At 43.7% G+C, this 14877-nt stretch overlaps 1 protein-coding gene across 2 annotated transcripts in view; it reads right to left on the bottom strand.

The window, feature by feature from the left end:
* The window catches only part of GRTP1 (growth hormone regulated TBC protein 1), a 104703-nt gene that overhangs the window by 81305 nt on the left and 8521 nt on the right, over nucleotides 1-14877 (bottom strand). For both annotated transcript variants that reach the window (XM_077482846.1, XM_077482848.1), the window contains one exon: nucleotides 7719-7870. In XM_077482846.1, coding sequence (XP_077338972.1) covers nucleotides 7719-7870 — 152 coding nt within the window. The remainder of the gene's footprint in view (nucleotides 1-7718; nucleotides 7871-14877) is intronic.

The raw sequence follows: 14877 nt of genomic DNA, 5'->3' as shown, positions 1-14877 counted from the left end.
GAAGACCCAGAAGCCGGCGGAGAGGTGAGTACCGATCAAAATAATTTTGATCGAACAAAAACAAAAAAAAATTGATCGTTAATTTCCACAGCCCTAAAATATATATTTTTTTTTTTTTTTACACACACACACACACACACACACACACACACACACACATAAGTTTACATACCCTGGCAGAGTAGGATTTCTTGGCCATTTTTCAGAGAATAGGAATGATGAACACAAAAATGTTAACCATCCTCACCTGTGATCTGCTTGTAATTAGTGTGTCTGTATAAAAGTCAATGAGTTTCCTTGCATCTTTCATCCAGTGCTGCACTGACGTTTCTGGATTCTGAGTCATGGGGAAAGCAAAAGAATTGTCAAATGATCTGCAGGAAAAGTAGTTGAACTGTATAAAACAGGAAAGGGATATAAAAACAATATCCAAGGAATTGAGAATGCCAATCAGCAGTGATCGAAATCTAATCAAGTGGAAAATTAGGGGTTCTATTGAAACCTAACCACATCAGGTAGACCAACTAAAACTTCAGCCACAACTGCCAGCAAAGAAAAACCCAAATAACTTCAGGTGAAATACAGGACCCCCTGAAAACATGTGGTGTGGCTGTTTCAAGATGCACAATAAGATGGGCATGGTTGAGTCTCCAGAAGAAAGCCATTACTACGCAAATGCCACAAAGTATCCTGCTTACAATATGCCAAACATAGATAAAAGCCTCAAACCTTCTGGAACAAAGTCATTTGAAGTGACGAGACCAAAATGTAGCTTTTTGGCCACAACCATAAATGCTTCATTTGGAGAGGCGTCAACAAGGCCTATGATGAAAGGTACACCATTCGTACTGTGAAACACGGAGGTGGATTGCTGATGTTTTGGGGATGTGTGAGCTACAAAAAGGCACAGGAAATTTGGTCAAAATTGATGGCAAGATGAATGCAGTAGGTTATCAAAAAATACTGGAGGAACATTTTTATTCATCAGCCAGGAAGCTGCGCATGGGATGTGGCCGATTGGCCAGGATAGACGTACACCGGAAGTGACATAAGGAGGCGCTGAACAACGCAGATTCTGTTCCCCGTCTGTTTTTAAAAGTTTTAATGTAAGAGTCCATTTGGGTAGTTTTAATACATATGTTTTGGCCATAACATTCTTCACTATTGGAGGGTTCTTTGCTTTGTTCTCCTTCTATACTGAGGCATGTTGTTCTGAATAAATTTGGGTTTTTGAGTGGATTACCTTACCTTATCTATTGGAGGAATATCTGAGAGCTAAGCTGCAGTGCATACTCCCTAAAGAAGTGCCCATAAGTGACAGTGGAGACCCCTGATTATTTATGGATACAATATACTTCTAGAATAAGGCTTCATGCACACGAGACGCAGATGCAAACGCTGCTGGACACATGTTGAAACCCGCGTTTAGAAACGCGCGTTTTGCCGCGATTTTTACCGCGATTTAGCAGCGTTTTACCCCGTTTGCGTCTAGAAGCGTTTAGTTAAGCTAACATCATAGACCCTCCCCAGCTCAAAAAAACAGTATTAACTATTTCAGCAATTTTGTGAGACCAGAGTGAGTAGCAGCAGCTGTGAGAGCTGCAGTGTACTTGTATTTAGCGTGTCACTTGCCACGGCACCTGCCACAAGTTGTGGATTGTCCACTTGCCACGTCACTTGCCACGTCACTTGCCACGTCACTTGCCACGTCACTTGCCACGTCATCTGCCACAAGTTGTGGATTGTCCAACTGCCACGTCACCTGCCACAAGTTGTGGATTGTCCACTTGCCACATCACCTGCCACGTCACTTGCCACGTCACCTGCCACAAGTTTTGGATTGTCCACTTGCCACGTCACTTGCCACGTCACTTGCCACAAGTTGGGGATTGTCCACTTGCCACATCACCTGCCACGTCACCTGCCACAAGTTGTGGATTGTCCACTTGCCACGTCACTTGCCACGAGATGTGGATTGTCCACTTTCCACGTCATCTGCCATGCCACCTGCCACAAGCTGTGGATTGTCCACTTGCCACGTCACCAGCCACATCACCTGCCACGTCACTTGCCACATCACCTGCCACAAGTTGTGGATTGTCTACTTGCCACGTCACTTGCCACATCACCTGCCACAAGTTGTGGATTGTCCACTTGCCACGTCACCTGCCACAAGTTGGGGATTGTCCACATCACCTGCCACGTCACTTGCCACATCACCTGCCACAAGTTGTGGATTGTCCACTTGCCACGTCACTTGCCACATCACCTGCCACGTCACTTGCCACAAGATGTGGATTGTCCACTTGCCACGTCACCAGCCACATCACCTGCCACAAGTTGTGGATTTCCACTTGCCACGTGACTTGCCACATCACCTGCCACATCACTTGCCACGTCACCTGCCACAAGTTTTGGATTGTCCACTTGCCACGTCACTTGCCACGTCAGCTGCCACGTCACTTGCCACAAGATGTGGATTGTCCACTTGTCACATCACCTGCCACATCACCTGCCACAAGTTGTGGATTGTCCACTTGCCACGTCACTTGCCACATCACCTGCCACGTCACTTGCCACGAGATGTGGATTGTCCACTTTCCACGTCACCTGCCATGCCACCTGCCACAAGCTGTGGATTGTCCACTTGCCACGTCACCAGCCACATCACCTGCCACAAGTTGTGGATTGTCCACTTGCCACGTCACTTGCCACATCACCTGCCACAAGATGTGGATTGTCCACTTTCCACGTCACCTGCCATGCCACCTGCCACAAGTTGTGGATTGTCCACTTGCCACGTCACCAGCCACATCACCTGCCACAAGTTGTGGATTGTCCACTTGCCACACCACTTTCCACGTCACCTGCCACAAGATGTGGATTGTCCACTTGCCACGTCACCAGCCACATCACCTGCCACAAGTTGTGGATTGTCCACTTGCCACATCACTTTCCACGTCACCTGCCACAAGTTGTGGATTGTCCACTTGCCACATCCCTTGCCACGTCCCCTGCCCCGTCACCTGCCACAAGTGGATTGTCCACTTGCCACGTCACCAGCCACAAGTTGTGGATTGTCCACTTGCCACGTCACCTGCCACATCACCTGCCACAAGTGGATTGTCCACTTGCCACATCACCTGCCACAAGTTGTGGCTTGTCCACTTGCCACGTCACCTGACACAAGTTGTGGATTGTCCACTCGCCACGTCACTTGCCACATCCCCTGCCACAAGTGGATTGTCCACTTGCCACGTCACTTGCCACATCCCCTGCCACAAGTGGATTGTCCACTTGCCACAAGTTATGGATTGTCCACTTGCCACATCACATGCCAGTCACCTGCCACAAGTTGTTGATTTTCCACTTGCCACGTCACCTGCCAGGTCACTTGCCGCGTCACCTGCCAGGTCACCTGCCACGTCACTTGTCACAAGTTGTGGATTGTCCACTTGCCACATCACTTGCCACCTGCCATGTCACTTGCCACAAGTTGTGGATTGTCCACTTGCCACGTCACTTGCCACCTGCCATGTCACTTGCCACAAGTTGTGGATTGTCCACTTGCAATTGCAATTGTTTAAAATATTTTTCTAATGGTTTTTCATCATTTGCAATCATTTTTGAGATTTTTAATGTAAAAAAAAAAAAAGGTCACCTTTAAAAACGCATATAAACGCAAACGCGGCTCAACGCGGTAGCGGCGGTTTGCCGCGTTTTGCATCTGAAACGTGGAAATTTTTGCTTCTGAACGCATTTTTTGCTTCTGGAAAAACGAGATTAAACGCAACTGCATAAAAACGGAAAAAAACTAGACTGTGTGCATGGACACATAGGATAACATTGAATGAGTTCAGGGGCAGTTGAAAAAAACTGTCCAACTGCATCTGAACGCGCGTTTAACTGCGTCTCGTGTGCATGAGGCCTTAAGGTGAATGTTTTGGGAGACTTGAGCACTAAGAGGCTGCTTCGAGGAACATACATGGATATTTCAAAGTATTGACATTTATCAATTCTCTCTATTTGGATCCATCAGTCTGTGAAGATGGCGCAAGATTGAACATTTATCACTTTATTCGCTATAGAGGTTTTTAAGCCTCATTATATAAACCCCCTTGGGATTTACTCACATGTACGTTCTTTGTTTATTTTATCTTTGAAGGTTAATTACCTAATGTGACCCAAGGAATTATTTGGACACTTTTACTGCTATTTTTGCACACTTTATTGCCATTTTTTGCACGGTTCTCTATTTAGAACATCTGGGACACTTTGTTGACAATTTTTGCACATTGTTGTTATATATGTGGAGGTACTCTTCCTCCTTTTTTGAGTGATTTATCTGCTGGGTATTTTATTAGTGTTTTTTAGTGACAGTTATTTATTTTTTGCGCAAAATCACTTTATACAGATTGCACATGGGACGTACTTGAACATTCCAACATGACCATGATCCAAAACACAAGGCCAAGTCGACCTGTCATTGGCTACAGCAGAATAAAGTGAAGGGAGTGGCCATCTCAGTCTCCTGACCTCAATATCTATCATTCAAACACTCTGAGGAGATCTCAAATTGTGCAGTTCATGCAAGACAGCCCAAGAATTTACAGGAACTGGAGACTTTTTGCCAAGAGGAAGGGACAGCTTTACCATCTGAGAAGATAAAGAGCCTTATCCACAAATACCACAAGAGACTTCAAGCTGCCATTGATGTTAAAAGGGGGCAATACACAGTATTAAGAACTGGGGTGTGTAAACTTTCGATCAGGGTCATTCGGGTAGTTTCTGTTTTTTTTCTGATTACGATTCAAAAAAGAGTAAATACATTCAACTGATAATAAATGGCTTCAGCCAAACACTAACCATGATTGAAAGAAAAGTTTTTGTGTTATCATTCATATTCTCTGAAAAATGGCATATATATATATATATATATATATATCTACATACGTACACACATACACACAAATAATATTTTTTTTTTCCCCAATACATCAGGGTCCCCAGAGAGCCTCCCTACTTACATGCGGGCAGTGAGAGATGATGTGAACTCTTTGCTGCCCACAGTTGCACAGTGAGGGTGGAACAGCAGTGATGCAGGGCAGGCGGTGAGAGATTTCAGCTCTCTGCTCTCTCGTCCACCCGCTCTCCTGTGCTGCCCACCAGCTGGCTCTCCAGCTCTGTCATGCGGCCCACCGCACTAGTGGTCCAGCTGCAGGAAGGCCGCGGCCCAGTGCTTGGGGACCCCTGCAGAGACTCTGGGCTATAGTCCCAGAAGCCACCCCCTAGCGACGCCACTGGCGGAGACCATCTTTACTGTAAGGTGGACAATTTCAAACCTTGCACCTAGCCCAGAAATATTCACTCTCAAATTTATATTGAGTTTTCACATTTATTTTACAACAAAAGAATACATATAACATTTCCAACACATAACCCCACCCAACATTAATACAATAAATAAATAAAAAATAAAACACAAACACTACACCCTTCCCTATTTGCACTCATCAAACCTTGTTTCAATCCACTCCTTCACATTTTACCAACATGGTACATATATTATGTAATTATTTCCCTCCAAGATTCTATCTAGCTCATTATTAATATACTTAGATTGGAGACTAACCACCAATGTCACAATTTATTTTAGAACATCTCCTATGTTTATATGTCAGTTCCTCCGTCTTAAATTAAGATCAATTGCTTATAATACAAAAGTATTCTCAACCACATCACCCTTCAACTGGGAGGGTATCTTCCTTATTTTTGGATTGGGCTGTACTTGTGTAGGGCACAAAGTATTTAAAAATTTCAAATATAGACTCACAGTAGCGATGCAATTTGTGAATAGATGCTAACTATCGTTTGTATAGAACATATATTTCCTACAAGTCCCCGTTTAGCACATCTTGTAGTTACTGCCAAAGCTATAATGGATGAAGAATTATATTTTAATAAAAAGGTCTTTGCTTGGCGCTGTAAAGCATGCCGTAGCTGTAAATATTGAAAAAACAATTCATTGGACAAATGATGTTTCGCTGCCAGTTTATACCATGATTGAAAAACATAAATTATCATAAAGTTGGCTAAGAAACTAAATACCAAACTTTTTCCACAAATCAAAATTTTTAAGCTTTACCACTTCAGGCAATTATGGATTATTCTATAAGGGCATATATTGAGAATATCCCTCATACCCCTCATACGGAGTATCTTGTTGAACTGTGGTCCAGATCCTATGTGTCAAATAGAATGTAGGATATCTACGTTTATTATAAAAAGTGGTAAGCAACTATTGACTGCACTGGTAGATCTATCGGCAAATAAGAGAACAGAATATATTAAAAAATAAATAAAAAATAAAAAACAACACACAACAACAAATTCCTCAAAACTTGTGCAAATCCCATATACATTCCTGGGAAGCTGCATATGCCTTCAATGGCCTCCCCACAAAGGGTTTTATATAAAAATCATCATAGTGCACACCTAATAATTTTTTTACATTATTTAAAATACAATCTTGAAAACTATTAAAAAAAAATATATATATATATATGTCCAATAACCTAACATATACCTATAAATAACATATAGAGAACCCATTCAGGGATTACCACTGGACCCTCTCCTCCGACCACAGAAAAAAAAAAAAAAAAAAAAAAATTATATTATATTATATTATATATATAAAGCAGGCTATAACATTGAATAGGACAGTTGCACGGTCTGCATCCTATTTTTTTACATCTTGAAATCTAGCATGCCGTTTTTGAGAAAAATCCGGAAAGAACATAATTTTAGTTCCATTAAACATTACTTCCTTCAATACTCTAGCTCTTCTGAGAATACGATCTCTGTCTCGTTGGTTAAGTAGTCAAATTAAAAATGGCCATGGGGGGCTCCTGCTGGTAATGGCCTACTAGGTACTTGGTGTGCTCTTTCAACCGCGAAAGACATAAAAAGATATATTTCTTTTCCAATCATCTCCCAATTTGGGAAAAGCAGAGCTAAAAAGCAGCAGAATATATTTAAAACAAATTGAGCAATAAATAAATCAAGAAAGGGGAAACAGGAAGAGAGGCGGATATGAGGAATGGAGCGAAGCAGACAAATTATGGAAAGAGGGACAGGGGGCTTTAAATGCTGTAGCCCCTATGCAAAGTGATGGCGGATTTTCTCACCAAATACTAAGTGGTAAATCCACAAAAGAGAAGGCTAGCTGCAAAACTTGTAAAATTTGCATCGATATTAAAAGATGGTAAAAAATAAAATGCCACAGCATGACGCTAGTGAAGAATTGGAAGTTTCTTGCACCGATAAAATGGATAAAAGTGTAAAACTGCACATTGACAAACAGCTAAATGATATGCAAACAAGAACACCATCAGAGCCTACACTACTAGATATGTTCAAAGCGGTACAAAAATGTCAGAGTACCATAGGTAATTTAACCTGGCAAGTGCAGGGACATAAAAGAACACTTTTTTACGCCAGGATGTACAGAAAATAAAAGGGAAAGAACATACTCATGTTCATAATCTGGAAGATCTCGAAAATCGGTTGACATTATAATATAAGGCTGGTAGATCTCCCAGAGCACTCTAGATAAACCCTACAGAATTTGCCCAGAAATAGTCAGATAGCCTAAACGCAGTGTCAGATGTCCATTTATAAACATTCCTGTAATCCTGTTCATTGATATTACATACCTTTCATGCTCTGCTCAACAGCTGTAGACGTTTGCAAAATTTTTGACCATTTTATAGCTCTTCTAGTGAGAACTACTAAGTATCTGGATTGAAAGTCTTCATAAAATGTATAATCAAAACCTTCAGGCCTTTGAAATCCATAGGTATCGATCCTATGAACATAACAGACAGCAAAATAAGACATAAGTAGAAAACTTAATTTCACAGTAAATAGATAAATAATAAATGATGTTATAACATGCAGCATATTAAATATATGATTTAGCTTGAACATAAAACATTACCTTTTCAGCAGGCAGCAGATTCTCATTCTTCCGATTAACTGTGTGAGAAAAATATGGGCTTGTGGGTAAATTTTATATCCATAAACACATATTTTCTTGTGGTTAAGAAGGCTGGGCTGGAAAGGATCATTTGTCTTTTAGACACATCCCCTTCTATGACACTGCAGCGAGAGCCGTGCCTTCACTGCCGCATTTTTATTGGACAGCTGGGACCAATGGTCCATTGGTTTAAGAATCCAAGCCGTTTATTGAGCTCAGTGCCTCTGACAAGAAGAAGTGAGAGGCACTGTGAGCTCATCCGCATTGTATTTAAAGTGGCCGCTCTGTATTTCGTTTCTGACAGGCTGCGCAAGGAGCCCCGTATCTCTGGAACCATAGGTCGTAGGAGTCCCTCATTTTTTTACCAGTGTTGGGGGAAGGACTTAGGCTACATACAACCCAAAGTCTCTGACCCCAAGTCCACAAGCTACGACCCTCGATTTTTAAAAGTTTTTTTTTTTTTTTTTTTTTTAAATGTTCATGGCTGGTGAGGCCCTGCCTCCCCTGACTGTACGTACTGGGGTATGATGTTCTTTTGGTGATGCGCAGTGTTGTTTTTGCACCAAACATATCTTTTGGAATTATGGCCAAAAAGTTCAACCCTGGTTTTAGACTCCAACACATTTTCCCACATGCTTTTGGGAGACTTCAGATGTGTTTCTGCAAAATTTACCCAGGCTTGGATGTTTTTCTTGGAAAGAAAAGGCTTCCATCTTGTCACTCTACCCCATAGCCCAGACATATAAAGAATACGGGAGATTGTTGTCACATGTACCACACAGCCAGTACTTGTCATATATTCCTGCAGCTCCTTTAAATGTTGCTGCAGGCCTCTTGGCAGCCTCCCGGACCAGTTTTCTTCTCGTCTTTCATCAATTCTGGAGGGGTGTCCGGTTCTTGGCAATGTCACTGTTGTGTCATATTTTCTCAACTTGATGATGACCATCGTCACTGTGTTCCATGGTATATCGAATGCCTTGGAAACCCTTTCGTACCCTTCTCCTGACTGACTTTAACAAGGAGATCTCCCTGATGCTTTTGAAGCTCTGTGCGAACAATGGCTTTTGCTGCAGGATGCGACTAAGAAAATGTCAGGAAAGACCTACCAGAACAGCTGAAGTTTATTTGGGGTTAATTAGAGGCACTTAAAAAATGATGGCAGATGTGTACTGACTCCTATTTAACATGAATTTGAATGGGATTGCTTAATTCTGTTGAGTTGCTGCAGCTGGAAAACATCCCCACAGTATGATGCTGTCATCACCATGCTTCACTGTAGGGATGTGCTATTGGTCAGGTGATGAGCAATGCCTGGTTTCCTCCAGACATGAAGCTTGCCATTCAGGCCAAAGAGTTTAATCTCAGTTTCATCAGATCAGAGAAATTTATTTCACATTGTCCGAGAGTCCTTTAGGTGCCTTTTAGCAAACTGTAGGCGGGCTGTCATGGGCCTTCTACTGAGGAGTGGCTTTCATCTGGCAACTCTACCATACAGAATTGATTGATGGAGTGCTGCAGAGATGGTTGTTCTTCTGGAAGGTTCTCTTCTCTCCACAGGGAAAAGCTGTAGCTCTGTCAGAGTGACCATCAGGTTCTTTGTCACCTCCCTATGGCCCTTCTCCCCCGATCGCTCAGTTTGGCTGGACAGCCTGCTCTAGGAAGAATCCTGGTGGTTCCAAACTTCTTCCGTTTACGGATGATAGAGGGCATTGTGCTCATTGGGACCTTCAATGCCGCAGACATTTTTCTGCACCCTTCCCCAGATCTGTGCCTCAATACAATCCCGTCTCAGAGATCTACAGAAAATTCCTTGGACTTCATGACTTGGTTTGTGGCCTGATATGCACTGTTAACTGTAAGACCTTATACAGAAAAGGTGTGTACCTTTCCAAATCAAGGCCAATCAACTGAATTTAGCACAGGTGGACTCCAATCATGTTATAGAAACATCAAGGATTATCAGTGGAAACAGGATGCACCTGAGCTCAAGTTTGAGCGTCATGGCAAAGGATGTGAATACTAATGTACATGTGATTTGTTTTGTTTTTTAATTCAAAAGATTTCAAACAAACTTCTTTCATGTTGTCATTATGGGGTATTTTTGTAGAATTTTGAGGAAAATAATAAATTTAATCAATTTTGGAATAAGGCTGTAACATGACAAAAGGTGGAAAAAGTGAAGCGCTGTGAATACTTTCCGGATGCACTGTATCATGCATTGTTTTCGTGGGACAGATAGGAACTTTAATTTGCTGGCACATTTGGATACATTTTGATTTCCTAGGTAGTGATTAGTTGTTTAGCAAGTATCTGGGTATTACCGATGATTCCAATTATAGTTCACATCACTGTTGATGATATTCAAGTAGTTAAATTCACCAAATACGGAAAAGGGTTTAGTGGCCTAAATTCAATCTAGAAAAAGGGCCCAACTTGCTAAAAAAATAAACCAGTTAATGTCTAATTCACTGCTCTGGGACTAATCATTCACAACCCTAGACATCTGAAGGTCTAAATAAAATGCAAGGTACACAGTAGGGTCAAAGTCTAGGCAAGGTGATCTGAGAGCTAGGAAAACATGACGTCACATTCAAATCAGCCCAACAGTCAGTAAGTATACTATGGACTTCTACATGAATAACAAACAAAACGTGTGACAAGGAAACATATATGACATTTGCCTAAGTAATTTGTCTCCATTTCCTCTTATACCGATAGGGCTTTGGTATGCATATAAGTAAAAGATAGTGCTTCAAACTAGTATTGTACAACTGCCTTTGCTCAACGAAGAGTTGTAATCAGTAACACATGGGGGTTGATTTACAAAAAAAACTGGAGTGCGCAAAATCTGGCGCAGCACTGCTTAAAAACCAATCAGCTTCCAGGTTTTATTATCAAAGCTTAACTGAACAGGCTGAAGTTAGAGGCTGATTGGCTACCATGCACAGCTACTTCAGATTTTGCGCTCTCAAGTTTTAGTAAATCAACACCATAGTAACCAATTTGCACAGTAGAGAAAAAAAAAAAAAAAAAAGACCAAGACAGAGTAAATGTTGACAAAGTGTGAACCCTCATACGGGTATGCTGCTGTGTTTTTTTTTTTATCACAAGGGGATCGTTCGCTATGACTTCATAGAACATAGTATTGTACAATGGTCAACCAACATTGTTACTTGGAAATTCTGAATAGGTTATCGGAATCTGTTTAGAGGAAAAGACCAGAACTCTGGCCTGACTAGGGGACCATGACAATCCTCCTGCACAAACATAGGCCATACCACGAGTTAAATTGTAACACCTCGTATAGTATCTGATTCTATGAATAGAGAAAACCTTGTAACTAAAAGCGAACACATAAGAATATAGCAGCAAGCGCATGTTGTCTATGCTGCGGAAGATGCTGTTTGTAGTGAAATGTTTAGGGCGGAGTCCACGTTTGTGATGTCATCATGCTCTGTGAAACTGGAGCGGCTTGCCCTTTTATTGGGGCCAGCTGCAATTCATGTATGTGCCGTTTAATGGCTTTTTAACTATGTTGCTTGGTTTACTGTATATTAGAAAAAAAGTATTTTGGGAGACAAAAAATGTACTTTTATGGTACCACCATAAGCATTAAAATATTTAAAAGTTAATTTATATATATATATATATATATATATTATTAACTACAAACTTATATAAAACATACAAAATGGTCATATCTCAGAAAAAAACATTCCAATAGCACTCTCAAAAAACTGGACAAGTATTCTCCATAAAACAATACTGTCAAACACCACAACACAAATGGTGCAATCTTGAACCTATACATCCAGTTCTTCTCAACAGGTTTTAATGATTGAACTGCTTCTTCAGGAGTATTTTAGAGAGTAGCTTATTTGTAGTAATATTAAATATAATGTAGTACAAAACTAAAATAAACAAAAATAAAATGATATCATTGAGTAGAAACAGAGTCAATAGGACAAAGTGGCTTACCAGATAAATCTGATCAGATCGGTGCACAAAAGAGCACCAACCCAGTTCAATCCCCCTGCGGGGGGGGGCATACTTTTGTATGCTGTTCCCACAACCGCCATTTTTGACTATTTTTTTCTAATATACAGTAATTTAAGGATGTAGGTTCCATTACTCTCATTTCTTTAGCACCGTCTTTCATGTTACTTGGTTTACATAAATTGGATGCCATTTTTATCAGTTTTACACTATGCAGTTCCCCTGGTTTTTATTTTAATTATGCTACACTGTTATACTGGCAGGTGATCCACGAGTCCTGGCCTGAAGTGGAGATTGTGGGCACCTCTGTAATGGAAGCCCGGATATATAACAAGCTGCTTTTGCCTGCTCTGTAAGGCTCGGTTCACACAGGGGCGACACGACTTCCAGGACAACTTTGTGAGGCAACTTGGAGACGACTTGAACACGACTTTGAAGTCGCCCCAGGCCAGGCGACTTTTGCCGTGGCCAATCAGAGAATGAGCTCTGAAGGAGGAACTCCACGCCAAATTTATGAAAAAAAAATTGGCGTGGGTTCCCCCTCCGAGAGCTTACCAGGCCCTTAGATGTGGTATGGAATCTAAGGAGAACCCCCTACGCCGAAAAAACGGCGTGCCCCCCCAGATCCATACCAGACCCTTATCCGAGCACGCTACCCGGCCGGCCAGGAAAGGGGTGGGGACGAGCGAGCGCCTCCCCCCCTCCTGAGCCATACCAGGCTGCGTGCCCTCAACATGGGGGGGTGCCTTTGGGAAGGGGGGCCACGCGGCCCCCCCACCCCAAAGCACCTTGTCCCCATGTTGATGAGGACAAGGGCCTCTTCCCGACAACCCTGGCCATTGGTTGTCGGGGTCTGCGGGCGGGGGGCTTATCGGAATCCGGGAGCCCCCTTTAATAAGGGGGCCCCCGGATACCGGGCCCCCACCCTATGTAAATGAGCATGGGGTACAATGTACCCCTACCCATTCACCTGTGGAAAAAAGTAAAAATAAAACACAACACAGGGATAAAAAATAGTTAATTGCACAGCTCCGGGGGTCTTCTCGCCGGACTCTCCGCTATCTTCTGCTCTTTTGCTAGCTCTTTTGCTAGCGGAGGAGCCCGGCTTTCTTCTTTGCCGCCGCCCTCTTCTTCCGACTTCGGGGGTCTTGTCGGGCCACCGCTTCTTCTTCCAGCTCTTTTACTAGCGGTGGCCCGGTCTTCTGTCGCCGCCGCCGCCTTCCGTTCTTCTTCTGATGTTGACTCAACGCTCTCTCCGGCCACAATGCCAGGGATGCGGTGTGCGTCGACTTATATAGGGACAAGGGGCGGGGTCACCGGTTGATGTCACATGGTGACCCCGCCCCCTTACGATGTCACAGTCCCAGCATCCTCCGGGACTGACATCGTAAGGGGCGGGGTCACCATGTGACATCAACCAGTGACCCCGCCCCTTGTCCCTATATAAGGCACCGCGTCCTTGGCATTGCGGCTGGAGAGAGCGTGGAGGAGGAAGAAGGAAGAAGGAAGAAGGAAGAAGGAAGAAGGAAGAAGGAAGAAGGAAGAAGGAAGAAGGAAGAAGGAAGAAAGAAGGAAGGAGAAGGAAGGAGAAGGAAGGAGAAGGAAGGAGAAGGAAGAACGGAAGGTGGCAGCGGCGACAGAAGACCGGGCCACCGCTAGTAAAAGAGCTGGAAGAAGAAGCGGTGGCCCGGCAAGAAGAACCGAAGAGGGGGACAAGACCCCTGAAGTCGGAAGAAGAGGGCGGCGGCAAAGAAGAAAGCCAGGCTCCTCCGCTAGCAAAAGAGCTAGCAAAAGAGCAGAAGATAGCGGAGGAGTCTGGCGAGAAGACCTCCCGAAGACGGAAGACCCCCGAAGCTGTGCAATAAACAATTTTTTAGCCCTGTGTTGTGTTTTATTTTTACTTTTTTCCACAGGTGAATGGGTAGGGGTACAATGTACCCCATACTCATTCACATAGGGTGGGGGGCCGGTATCCGGGGGCCCCCTTATTAAAGGGGGCTCCCGGATTCCGATAAGCCCCCCGCCCGCAGACCCCGACAACCAATGGCCAGGGTTGTCGGGAAGAGGCCCTTGTCCTCATCAACATGGGGACAAGGTGCTTTGGGGTGGGGGGGCGCGTGGCCCCCCTTCCCCAAGGCACCCCCCATGTTGAGGGCGTGCGGCCTGGTACGGCTCAGGAGGAGGGGGGGGCGCTCGCTCGTCCCCACCCCTTTCCTGGCCGGCCGGGTGGCGTGCTCGGATAAGGGTCTGGTATGGATCTGGGGGGGACCCCACGCCGTTTTTTCGGCGAAGGGGGTTCCCCTTAGAATCCATACCAGACCTAAGGGCCCGGTATGCTCTCAGAGGGGGAATCCACGCCAAATTTTTTTCATAAATTTGGCGTGGAGTTCCCCCTTCAGAGCTGATAATTCCGTGACAGTCGCCTCCGTATAGACGGAGATCCGACTTGGAGGCGACCTCCATTGAAATCAATGGGTACCAGTCACCTACAAGTCGGATTGAAGTAGTACAGGAACCTTTTCTGAAGTCGGAGCGACTTCAGTAGCGTGCATTAAGACAGCTCTCATTCACTTACATTGATTTTTAAATGTTGTCCGACCTGAGGCGACTAGGGGCGACCTGAAGTCGGATCTGAGTCGCCCCTGTGTGAACCGAGCCTAAGGCTGGATTCACACCTATGCATTTTTAGTGCTTGTTGCGGATTTACACTACAGATCGCGATCCATAGGAAACCATGTGAAATGGACTGTTGTGCAAATCTGCAAAATGCAAAAATCACTAAAACTGCATAGGTGTGAATCCAGCCTAACAGGGGGTCAAAGCGTTCCGGTAAGCAGGAG

The sequence above is a fragment of the Lithobates pipiens genome, unplaced genomic scaffold, assembly GCF_037356315.1.
Source record: "Lithobates pipiens isolate NorthernLeopardFrog02 unplaced genomic scaffold, aLitPip1_a1.2 Scaffold_16, whole genome shotgun sequence".
Classification (NCBI taxonomy): domain Eukaryota; kingdom Metazoa; phylum Chordata; class Amphibia; order Anura; family Ranidae; genus Lithobates; species Lithobates pipiens.
The sequence above is the reverse complement of the archived record's forward strand: the minus strand, read 5'-3'. Positions and strand labels throughout refer to the sequence as shown.